This window comes from Bos taurus, chromosome 6 (genome assembly GCF_002263795.3).
Source record: "Bos taurus isolate L1 Dominette 01449 registration number 42190680 breed Hereford chromosome 6, ARS-UCD2.0, whole genome shotgun sequence".
Classification (NCBI taxonomy): domain Eukaryota; kingdom Metazoa; phylum Chordata; class Mammalia; order Artiodactyla; family Bovidae; genus Bos; species Bos taurus.
The window spans coordinates 84,813,064-84,830,970 of record NC_037333.1 but is presented as its reverse complement, the minus strand read 5'-3'; the positions used below and the strand labels follow the sequence as shown (position 1 = coordinate 84,830,970).

At 38.1% G+C, this 17,907-nt stretch overlaps 1 protein-coding gene across 1 annotated transcript in view; it reads left to right on the top strand.

The window, feature by feature from the left end:
- LOC526979 (UDP-glucuronosyltransferase 2C1) overlaps positions 1–17,486 on the top strand; it is a 34,220-nt gene extending 16,734 nt beyond the window's left edge. Inside the window, 3 exon segments of the mRNA XM_002688305.6 lie at positions 3,535–3,622; positions 4,835–5,054; positions 16,957–17,486. Coding sequence (XP_002688351.2) covers positions 3,535–3,622; positions 4,835–5,054; positions 16,957–17,236 — 588 coding nt within the window. The 3' untranslated portion in view covers positions 17,237–17,486.
- The last annotated feature ends 421 nt before the right edge of the window (positions 17,487–17,907 follow it).

Genomic DNA, 17,907 nt, shown 5'->3' with positions numbered 1-17,907 from the left:
TCTAATACTAAAATATGATGCTGTTAAAGTGCTGCACTCAATATGCCAGCAAATATGGAAAACTCATCACTGGACACAGGAATGGAAAAGGTCAGTTTTCATTCCATTCTCAAAGAAAGGCAATGCCAAAGAATGTTCAAGCTACCACACAATTGCACTCATTTCACATGATAGAAAGGTCATGCTCAAAATCTCCAAGATAGGCTTAAACAGTATGTGAACCAAGAACTTCCAGATATTCAAGCTGGATTTAGAAAAGGAAGAGGAACCAGAGATCAAAATGCCAACATCTCTTGGATCCTAGAAAAAGCAAGAGAATTTCAGAAAAACATCTACTTCTGCTTTATTGACTATGCTAAAACCTTTGTGTGGATTACAATAAACTGGAAAACTCTTCAAGAGATGGGAATACCAGATCACTTTACCTACCTCCTGAGAAACCTGTATGCAAGTCAAAAAACAACAGTTAGAACCAGACCTGGAACAATGGACTGATTCAAAATTGGGAAAGGAATATGTTAAGGCTGTATATTGTCACCCTGGTTATTTAAATTATACACAGAGTACATCATATGAAACACTGGGCTGGAAGAAGCACAAGCTGGAATCAAGACTGCTGGGAGAAATATCAATAACCTCAGACATGCAGATGACACCACCCTTATGGCAGAAAGTGAACAAGAACTAAAGAATCTCTTGATGAAGCTGAAAGAGGAGACTGAAAAAGCTGGCTTAAAACTCAGCATTCAAAAAACAAAGATCATGGCATTCAGTCCCATTGATTCATGGCAAACGGATGGAGAAAAAATGGAAACAGTCACAGACCTTATTTTCTTGGGCTCCAAAATCACTGCTGATATTGACTGCAGCCATGAAATTAAAAGATTCCTGCTCCTTGGAGGAAAAGCTATAACAAACATAGAAAGCACATTAAAAAGAAGATACATTACTTTACCGACAAAGGTCCCTATAGTCAAAGCTATGGTGTTTCTAGGAGTCATGTATGAATGTCAGAGTTGGACCATAAAGAAAGCTGAGCATTGACAAACTGATGCTTTGGAACTGTGGTGTTGGAGAAGACTCTTGAGAGTCCCTTGGATTGCAAGGAGATCAAACCAGTCAACCCTAAAGGAAATCAGTCTTGAATATTCATTGCAAGGATGATGCTGAAGCTGAAGTTCCAATATTTTGGCCATCTGATGTGAAGAACTGACTCATTAGAAAAGACCCTGATGCTGGAAATGATTGAAGGCTGGATAAGAAGTGGGAAACAGAGGATGAGATGGATGAAGGGCTTCACTGTCTCAATGGACATTAATTTTAGCAAACTCTGGGAAATGGTGAAGGACAGGAAGCCTGGCATGCTGCAATCCATGTGGTTGCAAAGAGTCAGATACAACTGAGCAACTGAACAAGTCAGAGCAACAATTTTCATGTCAGAAAAATGATGGATAAAGAATTTATTTTGTTTTTTATTTTTTGGAGGGTTAATAGTTTTTAGTTTTGTTTTAGTATAGTTACGTTACAATGTTGTATTAGTTTCTGCTGCTAAGTCACTTCAGTCGTGTCTGACTCTGTGAGACCGCATAGACAGCAGCCCACCAGGCTTCCCTGTCCCTGGGATTCTCCAGGCAAGAACACTGGAGTGGGTTGCCATTTCCTTCTCCAGTGCATGAAAGTGAAAAGTGAAAGTGAAGTCGCTCAGTCGTGTCCGACTCTCTGCGACCCCATGGACTGCCGCCTACCAGGCTCCTCCATCCATGGGAATTTCCAGGCAAGAGTACTGGAGTGGGGTGCCATTGCCTTCTCTGTATTAGTTTCTACTATACAGCAAAGTGAATCGGCTATATGTATACACACATCACATTTCGGTGGATTTCCTTCACATATAGATCACTCCACATCATTGAGTAGAGTTCCCTGTACTTTGCAGCAGGTTCTCATTAGTTATCTACTTTAAACATGGTATCAGTAGTGTATATATGTCAATCCCTATCTCGCATTTTATCCCACCTGCCTTCCCCCTTGGTATCCATACATCTGTTTTCTACACCTGTTCCTCTATTTCTGCTTTGCAATTTATTTACATACATTCATACATATATATATATATATATATGTATACATATGTGTATATAGTGAAATATTATTCAACCTTAAAAAGAAAGGAAGTTATGATATGTTGAAACAAGCGTGAACCCTGAAATAAAATAATGCTAAGTCAGAAGAAAACAAATACTGTATGATTTATGTATACAAATAATGTATGATTCTACTTGTACCTGTTACCTAGAGTAGTCCAATTTTACAGAGATGGAAAGTAGGGCAGAGATTATCAGGGGCTAAGGAATGAGAGCTATAGGGAGTTATTTAATGATAGAGTTGATGTTATAGATGATGAAAATATTTGAGGTAAACATAGAGCTGATTGGACTTCCCTGGTGCCTTCAGTTCAATTCAGTAGCTCAGTCGTGTCCAACTCTTTGTGACCCCATGAATCACAGCACGCCAGGCCTCCCTGTCCATCACCAACTCCCAGACTTCACTCAAACTCATGTTCACTGAGTCGGTGATGCCATCCAACCATCTCATCCTCTGTTGTCCCCTTCTCCTCCTGTCCCCAATCCCTCCCAGCATCAGAGTTATTTCCAATAAGTCAACTCTTCTTATAAGGTGGCCAAAGTATTGGAGTTTCAGCTTCAGCATCAGTCCTTCCAAAGAACACCCAGAACTGATCTCCTTTAGAATGGACTGGTTGGATCTCCTTGCAGTCCAAGGGACTCTCAAGAGTCTTCTCCAGCACCACAGTTCAAAAGCATCAATTCTTCGGCACTCAGCTTTCTTCCCTGGTGCCTTAGTTGTTAAATAATCTGCTTGCAATGTGGAAAACCTGGGTCCTATCCAATGGGTCAGGAAGATGCCCTGGAGGAAGGCATGGCAACCCACTCCAGTAATCTTACCTGGAGAATCCCCATGGACAGAGGAGCCTGGCAGGCTGCAGTCCACGGCGTCACAAAGAGTCAGACACGACCATGCAACCAGATGCCATGCCATATAGTTGATGGTTACACAACGTTGAAGATGTTTTAATGTCACCAAACTCTAGACTTACAATACTTTAAAATGATAAATATAGTTATGAATACTTTATGAGTCTATGTTACTGGTAAGTATGTAAAAAAATAAGTTCAAAAGAGGTAAAATCTTTGTTTCAAAAATCCTCTTTACCAGAGTGGCCTAGAAACATCAATATGTAGTTCTTTCAGATGCAGATTGTAGTTTTCCTTCATCTACATCTTCATCATTTTTCTTCATTGGGTCAAGTTAGAATTAACTGGAAGATGAAAGGCCATTGACTAGGATTATTGCAAGCCTTTGAAAACATGGTTATAGTGTTAATGGTTTATAAACACTCATTGTTGGGGACTGTTTGCTTGTGTATTGCCTGGAGGCATCAAATCTGGTCAATCATAGGTTAACTTCTGATAGGATGTGATTCTAAAAATCTTCTAATAAAGACATTCATCTTAATAGGTTCTGTGGCAATACACAGGAAAGAAACCAGAAACACTAGGAGCCAATACCTGACTATATAAATGGATTCCACAAAATGATCTTCTTGGTAAGACCAAAGAGAAGAAAAATAAATAGAGCTGAATGAAGTTTAATCTGAATGATTATTCAATAACAGATACCCTACAAATTTATATTTAAAATAAGAAAAAAGAAATTTTAATGTGTTCTTCACATTTCTTCAGTATTTTGTGTAAAAAAGGATTATTCATGACATTTTTTAAAGACTAATGCACACTTTATTCAAGACCATCATGATAAGTATAGTTATTAGTGCAATGGACTTTTACAGTAAGACAGAGAGTCTTATTTTACAATAAGACAGAGAGATACAACTCTGTATGCAGAAAGGAAAAGTGGGGAATTTTCCCCTAAAGAACATAATAGAAGTTCATTGGATGAAAAATTACAAATAGTTGAACTGACCTAGTAAATGCTTGCTAAAATTGGGCAATGCAGAGATAGTGGAGCCACAAAATCAAATTCTAGTTGAGAAGAGTTCAGAGGAACCTGACTAGACCTTGGTCAAGGATCTTTGTCAAACTTTAGCATAAATATCAAGTTTATAAATCTTGCATTTATGATTAATCTCTCCCTCCTCAGGATCAATGTCAGAGAAAGTACTTTTAGATCAGGCTCTCATTAACTTTTGTATAGAATATTGTAACACACTCCTGATGTTCTTCATCCATTTTCTCCTACCTCTCTTCTCTGGAGAAAAAAAATCTGGCAAGCCATCTCACCTATATTTCATATATAATATAAATGGCTGCATATTAGTATAAAGTCAAGTGCAAATCCTATTTTCTTAAACAGAGTACATCATGAACTTGATGTAACCTATCTTTCTAGCCTGTTATGCCAACATTCTCATATTGAAATCCTACACATCTCACCTCCCTTTTCCCATCTTCAAAAATATTTGGTTTCTACAGTCCCTCCCTTTGTTTTTATTGATATATTCTTCTTGCAATAATTTGTCAAATGGCAAGTACTCTCCATCATGTATTCTGCAGGAAACTTCTTAGTTGTCTGTGGGATGACTTAATTGTTGGAATCACTAACTATACTTAGCCTGGAGTAATTAATTGCTGCTTTCTTCAGAGCCTATAAGGATTTATATGTGTTCTCATGGCACATAATTATATACAAGATGTTACCTAATAGAATTTGGCTTATGCAGGTGTCATGGTTTTCTGTTTCTGAAACTCTTACAATTTAGAATAATAATGTTTCTTTCTTTTTTTTTTTTAATTTTTAGGCCATCCCAAAACCAGAGCTTTTATCACTCACTGTGGAACCAATGGGGTCTATGAAGCTATTTACCATGGGGTCCCTATGGTTGGAATTCCTTTGTTTGCTGACCAGTATGATAATGTTGTTCGTATGCAAGCAAAAGGGGCAGCTGTTGAAGTAGACTTGCAAAGAATGACAAGTGCAGATCTGCTGAATGCTTTGAAAGAAGTTATTAACAACCCTTTGTGAGTAGAGAATATATACATTTTTAAGAAGCCTCGTGTATTTTGAAGGAATAATCAGCTTTATACAATTATAAATTGATAATTTTATATAATAACCAGTGCATGGGTAATATCAAATAAGATTATTTTATATTTCTTAAATCTTGTGAAATTATTTTGTCACCTACCACTACTGAGTGATAGATTACAACCTCAAAGAAATACTACATTTATTTAAAGAAAATTATCTATTGTTAAAAAGATATAAGCTTTTTAATTTACAATAGTACTTTTTATTTCTTAAAAATTGCAGATATTATCACTCTAAAGAATTTAGGAAATGTAACAAAATCATAAAAACATAACCACTCAGCTTTCCTCATGTAGTTATAACCAACACCAGTTTAGAAACTTCTGCTATTTGCTTGTCTAATTTATAAATAGAAAGTAATAGAAATATATTTGTAAAAATAGAGTTATATTTGTTCATTTAAAATATTTTATATTGGTATATTTTAAATTAAAACTAGAGAAAGAGAATGAAGCAAAATTGAGAGATCCAAATGGAGGCAGAGAAGACCCTAGCCTCCTTGTTCCCTGGCAGAAAATAACAGTTAGACACTATCTATGAACAAAATCACCTCTGGGAATGCTCTAAGTCCATGTATGAAATTTTAGCAACACAGTAGAACAACAACCAAAAAAAAAAAAAAAAGCCTGAGATAAATCACACAAGAATAAAATGATAACAGTTTTATTTTACCAGCATCATCCTCAAGGCAGCATTGCTCAGCACCAAGAGAGAACTCTCAGCTAGAAAGAGTTCCTTGGTAGAAAAAGAAGAATGGAGTGGGTGATCAATTTCTAAGGCTTTCTGGGACACAAAAATAGAAAAACAAATTCTAAATTTGTATGAAGCCACAAGAGATCTCAAACAGCCAAAGCAGTCCCAAGAAATAATGACATTGAAGGCATCCCACTTTTTATTTCAAACTGTACTACAAAGCTATAGTAATTTTAAACAGATGATATTGTCATAAAAATAGACATACAGACCAATGGACAGGATTGAGAGCCTTGAAACAAACCCTCATATATAAAGCTGAATAATATTTTTCAAAAAGTGAAGAATACTCAATAGGAAAAGCGTTATCCCTTCAATGAGTAGTATTAGGGAAACTAGATAATTATATGCAGGAGAATAGAATTTGGAGCTGTATATTACATTACTTACAAAAGATGACTAGAAATGGACTAAAGACTTAAACATAAGACCATAAACACAGAACTCCTATGATCAAACAGGAGGAAAAGTTTCTTGACAAGGGTATTGGCAACAAATTTTGGGATATGATACCAACAGTACAAGGAACCAGTGCAAAACAAAAGGTGAGGCTATATTAAGCTCAAAAGCTTCTGTACAGCAAAAGAAATGACCTACAAAATGAAAGGCAACATACCAAATTGGAGAACATTTTGAAAATAACACATATGATAAGAAACTAATATACAAAAGATATAAGTAACTCATATTACTCAATAGCAAAATTTTTTTTTAAATGGAGTTACTGAATAGATATTGGCCCCAAAAAGATGTATAATGGCCAACAGGTACATGAAAAGGGGCTTGACACTACTAAGCATCATAAAATGCAAATCAAAACCTCACCTTTCCCACCTCACACTTATTAGAATTGTTGTTGAGGTTGTTCAGTCACTAAGTTGTTGCTGACTCTGTGACCCCATTGACTACAGCATGCCAGGCTACCATGTCCTCACCTATCTCCTGGAGTTTGCTCAAATACATGTCCATTGAGGTGGTGATGCTATCTAACCATCTCATCCTCCGCTGCCCAATTTTCTTTTTCCCTTCAATCTGACTCAGCAGTAGGTTCTTTTGCAGTGAATCAGCTCTTCGCATCAGGTGACCAAAGTATTGGAGCTTCAGCTTTAGCATCAGTCCTTCCATGAAATTCAGGGTTGATTTCTTTTAGGATTGACTGGTTTGATCTCCTTACTGTCCAAGGGACTCTTGAGTCTTCTTCAGCACCAGAATTAGAAAGCATCAGTTCTTCAGTGCTCAGCCTTCTTTATGGTCCAACTCTCACATGATTGCTGGAAAAACCATAGCTTTGACTATAGGGACATTTGTCAGCAAAGTAATGTCTCTGCTTTTTAATATGCTGTCTGTGTTTGTCATAGTTTTTCTTCCAAAGAGCAAGAGCCTTTTAATTTCATGACTGCAGTTGCTCTCCAGAGTGATTTTGGAGCCCAAGAAAATAAAAGTATGACACTGTTTCCACATCTATTCGTCACAAAGTGATGGGACAGGATACCATATTCTTAGTGTTTTTCAATGTTGAGCTTCAAGCCAGCTTTTTCACTTTCTTTCTCTTTCATCAAGAGGCTCTTTAGTTCCTCCTTGCTTTCTTCCATAAGGGCAGAGTCATTTGCATATCTGAGGCTCTTGATATTTCTCCTGGCAATCTTGATTCCACCTTTAACTTCATCCAGCCTGGCATTTCTCATGATGTACTCCTTTCTTAATTGTAACCAGTCCAATGTACCATGTTCACCTCTTACTGTTGCTTCTTAACCTGCACACAGGTGGTTCTTGACTTGCAAAGTGGTCTGGTATTCCCATCTCTTGAAGAATTTTCCACTTTGTTGTAATCCATGCAGTAAAGGCTTTAGCATACCATGTTCACCTCTTACTGTTGCTTCTTAACCTGCACACAGGTGGTTCTTGACTTGCAAAGTGGTCTGGTATTCCCATCTCTTGAAGAATTTTCCACTTTGTTGTAATCCATGCAGTAAAGGCTTTAGCATAGTCAATGAAGCAGTAGATGTTTTTCTGGAAGTCTCTTGCTTTTTATAGGATCCAGTGGATGTTGGCATTTTGATCTCTTGTTCCTCTGCCTTTTCTAAACCCAGTTTGAATATCTGAAAGTTCTTTGTTCATGTAGTATTGCAGCTGAGCTTGGAGAATTTTGAGCATTACTTTGCTAGCATGTGAAATGAGTGCAATTGTGCAGTAGTTTGAAAATTCTTTTGTCATTGCCTTTCTTTGGGACTGGAATTAAATCTGACCTTTTTGAGTCCTGTGGCAACTGCTAACTTTTCCAAATTTGCTGGCATATTGAGTGCAGCACTTTAACAGCATCATCTCTTGGGTTTTGAAATAGCTCAACTGGAATTTCATCACCTCCACTAGTTTTGTTCATAGTGATGCTTCTTAAGGTCCACTTGACTTCACACTCCAAGATTTCTGGCTCTAGGTGAGTGATCACACCATGGAGTAGGAAATGGCACCCCAATCTAGTATTCTTGTTTGAAAAATATTCCCCTGGAGTAGGAAATGGCAACCCACTCCATTATTCTTGCTTAGTGAACCCCATGTACAGAGGAGCCTGGACTACTTTAGTCTGTGAAGTTTCAATGAGCAGGAACAACTGAGCACAAAAGCATGAAATAATATTCATACATGACTATTAGAAAATCATAGCTTTGACTATATGGACCATGTCAGCACAATGATATATATTTCTGCTTCTTAATATCCTTTTTAGGTTTATCAGAGCTTTCCTTTCAGGGAGCAAGTGTCTTTTAATTCCATGGCTGCAGTCAATGTCTGCAGTGATTTTGTGGCCCAGAAAATAAAATCTATCACTGCTTTCACTTTTCCCCCTTCTGTTTGCCATGGAGTGATGGGACCAGATGCCATGGTCTGTTTTTCGTATGTTGAGTTTCAAGCCAGCTTAGAACTTTTAGAAAGGCCATCATTAAAAGACAAGGTGTAAGAGGTATTGGTAAGGATGTAGAAAAAGAACTCCAGTGCACTCCGGATGGGAATGAAAATTGGTGGAGCCACTTGGAAAACAGTATGGAAGCTTGTCAAAATATCAACAACAAAACAAATTCACTATCCAGCATTCACTGCTGGATATATAACCAAAGGAAATTAAAACAGAATATGGAAGAGATATCTTCATCCCAGTGCTAATTTCTGTATTATTCACAAAAAACAAAATATGAATAAAACCTACGTGTCTGTCAATGAATGAATAGATTGAGAAGATGTGGTATAGGTATGTAAAAGAATAATATTTAGCAAAGAAGACAAAGGAAATACTGCCATTAGTGAAAACATGGAATTGTGCTGAGTAAAGTAACTCAGACAATGAATGACAAACATTAGTTGAGATTACTTATATGTATAACCTAAAAGTTTGAACTCATAGAAGCAGAGAGTAGAGTGGTGTTTTCTAGGGCCTAGGAGTTGGGAGAGTGGAAAGACAACCTTTGAGTAATAGGGATCAGGCTTTGAGTAAAAAAATAAATAAGTTCTGGGGAACTTTGTGCAGCATGGTGGTTAGCTGTGATCATAAGCAAATAAATAAATTCTCAGTAATGAAGGATTACATTTGTTATATAATTATATTTCATATAAATCAAATATATTCTTTGGAAAAAAGAAACTAATTAAAATTTAAAAATTTGCCAAGGTTAAATAAATGTTTCTATATATCAGATAAATCCTTGCTACAAATTTTGTATAAATCTATAAATGAGCATTGACATTGGAGATTAAAATTATTTCTTAGACATTTTAATTTTTTAAATAATGAATGATTTTTCACTATGAAGTCACTTCTTATCAGCGTCTCTCTTTTTTGTTTAACTTACTTTCAATTGGGGGGTAACTGATTTACAATGTTGTATTCTTTTTTATCTTGCAACAACTTTTTGTTGTTGTTAAGTAGCTCAGTCATGTCCGACTCCTTGCCACCCCATGGAGTACAATAGGAGTCAGCTTCAGCATCTGTCCGTCCAATGAATGTTCAGGACTGATTTCCTTTAGGATTGACTGGTTTGATCTCCTTGCAGTCTAAGGGACTCTCAAGAGTCTTTTCCAACACCACAGTTCAAAAGCATCAATTCTTGGACACTCAGCTTTCTTTATAGTCCAACTCTCACATCCATACATGACTACTGGAAAAACCATATTTTTGACTAGACGGACTTTTGTCAGCAAAGTAATTTCTCTGCTTTTTAATATACTGTCTGGGTTGGTTATAGCTTTTCTTCCAAGGAGCAAGTGTCTTTTAATAGCATGGTTTCAGTCACCATCTGCAGTGATTTTGAGCCCCTCCCCCCATCTATTTGCCATGAAATGATTGGTCTGATGCCATGATCTTAGTTTATTGAATGCTGTGTTTTAAGCCAACTTTTTCACTCTCCTCTTTCACTATCATCAAGAGGCTCTTTAGTTCTTCTTCGCTTTCTGCCAAGAGGGTGGTGTCATCTGTGTATCTGAAGTTATTGATATTTCTCCCAGCAATCTTGATTCCAGATTGTGTTTCATCCAGCCTGACATCTCCCATGTACTCTAAATAAAAGTTAAATAAGCAGGGTGACAATATACAGCATTGATGTAGTCATTTCCTAATTTGGAACCTGTCCGTTGTTCCATGTCCAGTTCTAACTGTTGTTTCTTGACCTGCATACATATATCTCAGGAAGCAGGTCTGCGATATAATATCCCATCAGATATAATATCCTACATATATAATATCTGTTGAAGAATCTTCCACATTTGTTGTAATCCACACAGTCAAATGCTGTGGTGTAGTCAGTCAATAAAGAAAAAGCAGACATTGATTTGGAACTCTCTTGCTTTTTTGATGATCCAATGGATGTTGGCATTTTGATCTCTGATTCCTCTGCCTTTTCTAAATCCAGCTTGAATATCTGGAAGTTATTGGTTTGCATAGTGTTGAAAACAACCTTGGAGAATTTTGAGCATTACTTTGCTAGCATGTGAGATGAGTGCAATTGTGCGATAGTTTGAACATTTTTTGGCATTGCCTTTCTTTGGGATTGGAATGAAAACTGACCTTTTCCAGTCTTGTGGCCAATGATGAGCTTTCCAAATTTGCTGGCATATTAAGTGCAAAGCTTCAATAGTATCATCTTTCCTGCTGTGCTTCATCCCTCAGTTGTGTCTGACTCTTTGTGATACAATGGATTGTAGCCCACCAGGATTGTTGGGATTAGATGTAACCTAGTTGGAATTTCATGACATCCACTAGCTTTGTTCATAGTGATGCTTCCTAAGGCCCTTTTGACTGCACGCTGCAGAATGTCTGGCTCTGGGTGAGTGATCACACCATTGCGGTTATCTGGGTCATGATCTTTTTTGTATAGTTGCCCAAAATCACTGCAGATGGTAGCTGCAGCCATGAAATTAAGACACTTGTTCTTTCGAAGAAAAGCTATGACCAACCTAGACAGCATATTAGAAAACATATGCTGTTTCAATTGGGGGGTAACTGATTTACAATGTTGTATTCTTTTTTATCTTGCAACAACTTTTTGTTGTTGTTAAGTAGCTCAGTCATGTCCAACTCCTTGCCACCCCATGGAGTACAATAGGAGTCAGCTTCAGCATCTGTCCGTCCAATGAATGTTCAGGACTGATTTCCTTTAGGATTGACTGGTTTGATCTCCTTGCAGTCTTGTCTAGTCAAAGCTATGGTTTTTCAAGTAGTCATGCATGGATGTGAGAGCTGAACCATCAAGAAATCTGAGCACTGAAGAACTGATGCTTTTGAACTGTGGTGTTGGAGAAGACTCTTGAGAGTCCCTTGGACTGAAAGGAGATCCAGTCAGTCCATCCTAAAGGAAATCATTCCTGAATATCCATTGGAAGGACTGATGTTGAAGTTGAAGCCTCAATACTTTGGCCACCTGATGCAAAGAACTGACTCATTGGCAAAGATCCTGATGCTGGGCAAGATGGAAGGCTGGAGGAGAAGAGGATGGCAGAGGATGAGATGGTTCGATGGCATCACCAGATTGATGGACAGGAGTTTGAGCAAGCTCTGGAGGTTGGTGATGGACAGGGAACCTGGTGTGCTGCAGTCCATGAGCAAAGAGTCAGACATGACTGAGTGACTGAAATGAACTGAACTCTTTGTATTCTTGCCACCTCTTCTTAATATCTTCTGCTTCTGTTAGGTCCATACCATCTCTGTCCTTTATTGTGCCCATCTTTACTTGAAATATTTCCTTGGTATCTCTAGTTTTCTGAAATCTCAAATCTTTCCCTTTCTATTGCTTTCCTCTATTTCTTTGCATTGACCACATAGGAAGGCTATCTTATCTCTCCTTGCTATTCTTTGAAACTCTGCATTGAGATGGATATTTATTTTCTTTTCTCCTTTGCATTTTGCTTCTCTTCTTTTCTCAGCTATTTGTAAGGCTTCCTCAGACAACCATTTTCCCTTCTATAGTTCTTTTTCTTGGGGTTGGTTTTGATCATGGCCTCCTGTACAATGTCATAAACCTCTGTCCATAGTTCTTCATGCACTCTGTCTATCTGATCTAATCCCTTGAATTCATTTGTCACTTCCACTGTATAATTGTAAGTGATTTGATTTATGTCATATCTGAATGGTCTACTGCTTTTCCCTCCTTATTTAATGTAAATCTAAATTTGGCAATAAGGAGTTCATGATCTGACCACAGTCAACTCCTGGTCTTGTTTTTGCTGACTGTATAGAGTAACTTCATCCTCAACTTCAAAGAATATAATCAATCTGGTTTTGGGATTGACCATCTCTACACATTGACCACGTATAGAGTCATTTCTTGTGTTGTTGGAGGAGGGTGGTGTTTGCTATGACCGGTGCGTGTTCTTGACAAAACTCTGTTAGCCTTTGTCATGCTTCCTTTTGTACCCCAAGGCCAAAGTTGCCTGTTACTCCAGGTGTTTCTTAACTTCCTATTTTTGCAGTCCAGTCCCCTATGATGGCTTTATTGACTATGCCAAAGCCTTTGACTGTGTGGATCACAATAAACTGTGGAAAATTCTGAAAGAGATGGGAATACCAGACCACCTGATCTGCCTCTTGAGAAATTTGTATGCAGGTCAGGAAGCAACAGTTAGAACTGGACATGGAAAAACAGACTGGTTCTAAATAGGAAAAGGAGTTCATCAAGGCTATATATTGTCACCCTGTTTATTTAACTTAAATGCAGAGTACATCATGAGAAATGCTGGACTGGAAGAAACACAAGCTGGAATCAAGATTGCCAGGAGAAATATCAATAACCTCAGATATGCAGATGACACCACCCTTATGGAAGAAAGTGAAGAGGAACTCAAAAGCCTCTTGATGAAAGTGAAAGAGAAGACTGAAAAAGTTGGCTTCAAGCTCAACATTTAGAAAATGAAGATCATGGCATCCGGTCCCATCACTTCATGGGAAATAGATGGGGAAACAGTGGAAACAGTGTCAGACTTTATTTTTCTGGGCTCCAAAATCACTACAGATGGTGACTGCAGCCATGAAATTAAAAGACACTTACTCCTTAGAAGGAAAGTTATGACCAACCTAGATAGCATATTGAAAAGCAGAGACATTATTTTGCCAACAAAGTTTCATCTAGTCAAGGCTATGGTTTTTCCTGTGGTCATGTATGGATCTGAGAGTTGGACTGTGAAGAAGGCTGAGTGCCAAAGAATTGATGCCTTTGAACTGTGGTGTTGGAGAAGACTCTTGAGAGTCCCTTGGACTGCAAGGAGATCCAAACAGTCCATTCTGAAGGAGATCAGCCCTGGGATTTCTTTGGAAGGAATGATGCTAAAGCTGAAACTCCAGTACTTTGGCCACCTCATGCGAAGAGTTGACTCATTGGAAAAGACTCTGATGCTGGAAGGGATTGGGGGCAGGAGGAGAAGGGGACGACAGAGGATGAGATGGCTGGATGGCATCACTGACTTGATGGACGTGAGTCTGAGTGAACTCCAGGAGTTGGTGATGGACAGGGAGGCCTGGTGTGCTGCGATTCATGGGGTCACAAAGAGTCGGACACGACTGAGTGACCGATCTGATCTGATCTGATCTGATGATGAAAAGGACATCTTTCTTTGGTGCTAGTCCTAGAAAGTCTTGTAGGTTTTCACAGAGCCATTCAACTTCAGTCTCTTCAGCTTTAGTGGCTGGGGCAAAGATTTGGATTGCTGTGATGTTGAGTGGTTTGCCTTGGAAACGAATAGAGATCATTCAGTCATTTTTGCAATTGCTCCCAAGTACTGCATTTTGGACTCTTTTGCTGACTGTGAGGGCTATTCCATTTCTTCTAAGGGATTCTTGCCCATAGTATTAGATATAGTGGTCATCTGAATTAAATTTGCACATTCCAGTCCATTTTGGTTCGCTGATTCCTAGAATGTCGATATTCACTCTTGCCATCTCCTGTTTGACCACTTCCAATTTGCCTTGATTAATGGACCTAACATTTCCAGGTTCCTATGAAATATTGCTCTTTATAGTATCAGACTTTACTTTCACCACCAGAGACATCCACAAATGGGCATCGTTTCCACTTTGGGTCAGATTCTTCATTCCTTCTGGGGCTATTTCTCTGATCTTCTCCAGTAACATTTTGGACACCTACTGACCTGAACAGTGCATCTTTTGGTGTCATATCTTTTTGCCTTTTCATACTGTTCATGGAATTCTCAAGGCAGAATGCTGAAGTGGTTTGCCATTCCCTTCTCCAGTACAACAATGTGAATCCTCCATAAGTTTATATATATATATATATATATATAAAATCCCCTCCTTCTTGACCGTCTTCCTCTGACCTCCACCCCATCCCACGCTTTTGTGTTTTGTGGCAATCTCTTGGGTATATTCAAGTCTTTTCAACCCCATGGACTGTAGCCTGCTAGTCTCCTCTGTTGATAGGACTTTCCAGGGTTTAATACTGGCATGGATTGCCATTTCCTTCTCTAGAGGATCTCACTGACCCAGGGATCGAACGTGCATCTCCTGCTCTCCCGCATTGGCAGGGAGATTCCTTAGCACTGAGCCACCTAGGAAGCCCCGGAGTACCAGGCTGAGCTCTCTGTGTTATACAGCAAATTCTAATGGCTATCTACTCTACACATGATAGTATATATAGGTCAGTGCTACTTCCTCAATTTGTCCGACTGTGTCCCATCCCTTGCTGTGTACACAAGTTTGTCCTCTACATCTGCATTTCTATTCCTACCTTACAAATGGGGTAATAAGTACAATTTTTTTCTTAGGTTACAATATTAATATATGGTATTTGTTTTTCTCCTTCTGACTTACTTCACTCTGTAAAACAGGCTGTGGGTTCCATCAATGTCTCTTAAACATCACATCTTAGATTTCTTTGCTATATTATCAGTACAATGTTATCAAAGCTTACAACGTACACATCTTGCCCATGACCACAATTTCCAATATCACTTAGCATTAATTTCATATTTATATGGATTTAATGAACCAATTTGTGTTTTAATGGAGTATTTTGTTGACTTTTTATCTGATAAATACTTTCTGTATCTGTCTTGGAATTTCTGTTGCTGTTGTTTGTTTTCCTGAGATGTGTTCAGAGGTACTTATTCCTTAAATTTTTGTGTATTAAAAAAGGCCTGCCTTGGTTGTTTAAACCAAAGGGCAACAGGGCTTTGTTTACTTTTTTCTCATTTATAGTTCTCATCCTCAAAACTTGCTGCATGCTTTCCCATGATTTTCTACTATTTAATGTTCTGTATTCTTTATCAATGATGATTGCACTTTGGTGTGGGCGAATAACCTCCCTCCTTTACAAACCCAAGGAAATCTTGCTTCTAAGTCAGCCATTCAAAGCGTTAAGCCAAAACCGTGGTTTGGTCTTCTGTTCCTTGACAGAAGTCAGGAGGGTTAGTGTTCCAGCTATTGCCATCCTTCCATCTCACTACTGCAGGCACAGCCCTCTGCTGTTGTTGTACAGTTGCTCAGTCGTGTCTACTCTTTGCGACTCCATGAAATGCAGCACACCAGGCCTCCCTGTCCTTCACTATCTCCCAGAGTTTCCCCAAGTTCATGTTCATTTTCACTGATGCCATCCAACCGTTTCATCCTCTGATGCCCTCTTCTCTTTCTTCCCTCAATATTTTCCAGCACTGTGGACCTTCCCAGTGAGTTGTCTATTCTCATAAGATGACCAAGATACTGGAGCTTCAGCTTCAACATCAGTCCTTCCAGTGAATATTCAGGGTTGATCTCCCTTATGATTGACTGGTTTGATCTCCTTGCTGTCCAAAGGACTTTCAGGAGTCTTTTCCAGCACCATAGTTGAAAGCATCAATTATTTGGCATCTGACTTCTTTATGGTCCAACTCTCACAATGGTATGGGACCATTAGGAAGACCATAGCCTTGACTATTTAGATCTTTGTTGGCAGAGTAATGTTTCTGGTTTTCAACACACAGCCCTCTTTAGCCTGAGGCAAAAATGCCAGCATCTATTCAGTCTCAGGCCCTATTTCTTGCCTAGAAGATCACATGAAGCTTTGTTGCTTTCATCTGAAATGTCAGGACCATGAAGATCACATACTTGAATCATTTCCTATTACTGCTGAAGTCTAATTAATACTGACACTCCAGACCAAACCTGGGGAAGAGTGAAGGAGTGGGGAAAGGGTTCCTTTTTCATAGACCTTCCCTTCCATGCTGCTTCCTACACTATTATATTCCCAATGCCACACTCAGCAAGTTAGATCAAAATTCTGTATTCTCAAGCTACATATTCTATTAATCCATTCTTATTTCTGTGCTTTGAGAATGCTATTTTCAATTGGAAATTATTTTCTCTCCTACCTCCAATAATTGCTGAGACTCTAAAGCATCCAACAGATTCCAGCCAATGGACCATCATATCTAGAAATATCTCAAGAGGAAACAATTTTCTTAAGCCTTTCATATTCTTGGTGATATAAATTATGACACAACTTACCATATAATTAATTATGCAATATATTTTTAATAATATATATGTGTTTTAGGTGTATCATGTCCTTAACAAACTTTACAGGTTGTTATTTATATATTAAATTTTAGCTATAAAGAGAATGCTATGAAGTTATCAAGAATCCACCATGATCAACCTGTAAAACCCCTGGACCGAGCAGTCTTCTGGGTTGAGTTTGTCATGCACCACAAAGGAGCCAAGCACCTTCGACCAGCTTTCCATGACCTCAACTGGTTCCAGTACCACTCTTTGGATGTGATTGGCTTCCTGCTAGCCTGTGTGGCAACTGTTGCATTCCTGGTCACTAAATGTTGCCTGTTTTGTTACTGGAAGTTTGGTAAGACTGCAAAGAAGAAAAAGATAGAGTAGTCTCTTCTGCCTTTTTTTTTTTTTTTTAATAATTGGGCTAGAAACTTTGACAGAATCCATCTGAATAATCCAGCCACTGATTTGAAAAGATTTCTCTCCTCTTCATCTGGATTCTTGTCCAGTCTTCAACTTATCAAGACAAAGATCAAAGATTCACTCCAGAAATAAGCCACATGATTCAGAATTAAGGTTTAAAATAATCTATTCTTTAAAAAGATATGACAAATGAATAAACACATGGAAATTTTAACAGTTAAAGTTTAGTGCTTTCCTTTGTTCATTGCTTTCAGTTCAACCAGTTGAGATGCTGGTGAGGCCTCAGGAACATAATGATAAATCCTATTTCCATACTGATCAGGTTGAATATTTCTTAAATATCTAACATAATTTTGGGTTCAATACTCAATAATTATTTCATATTCTCTAAGAAATATTTAAGAACTAATGCAGAACACACTCTAGCCAGAGCTTCTTTGCCAGTCAAGAATATCAGAAGACTGACAGGATTTCTACTCTGCTGTAAAGCACATTTTACATCATCAATTTCCTTTCATATCACACATTAGACTTTGTCCCCTTTGGAATACAAAACGCTGTTGTTTTTTTTTTTCCAAGACTATCCTTCATTTGGATATTAATAATGATAGTACTTCATTTGTATTTTAACACTT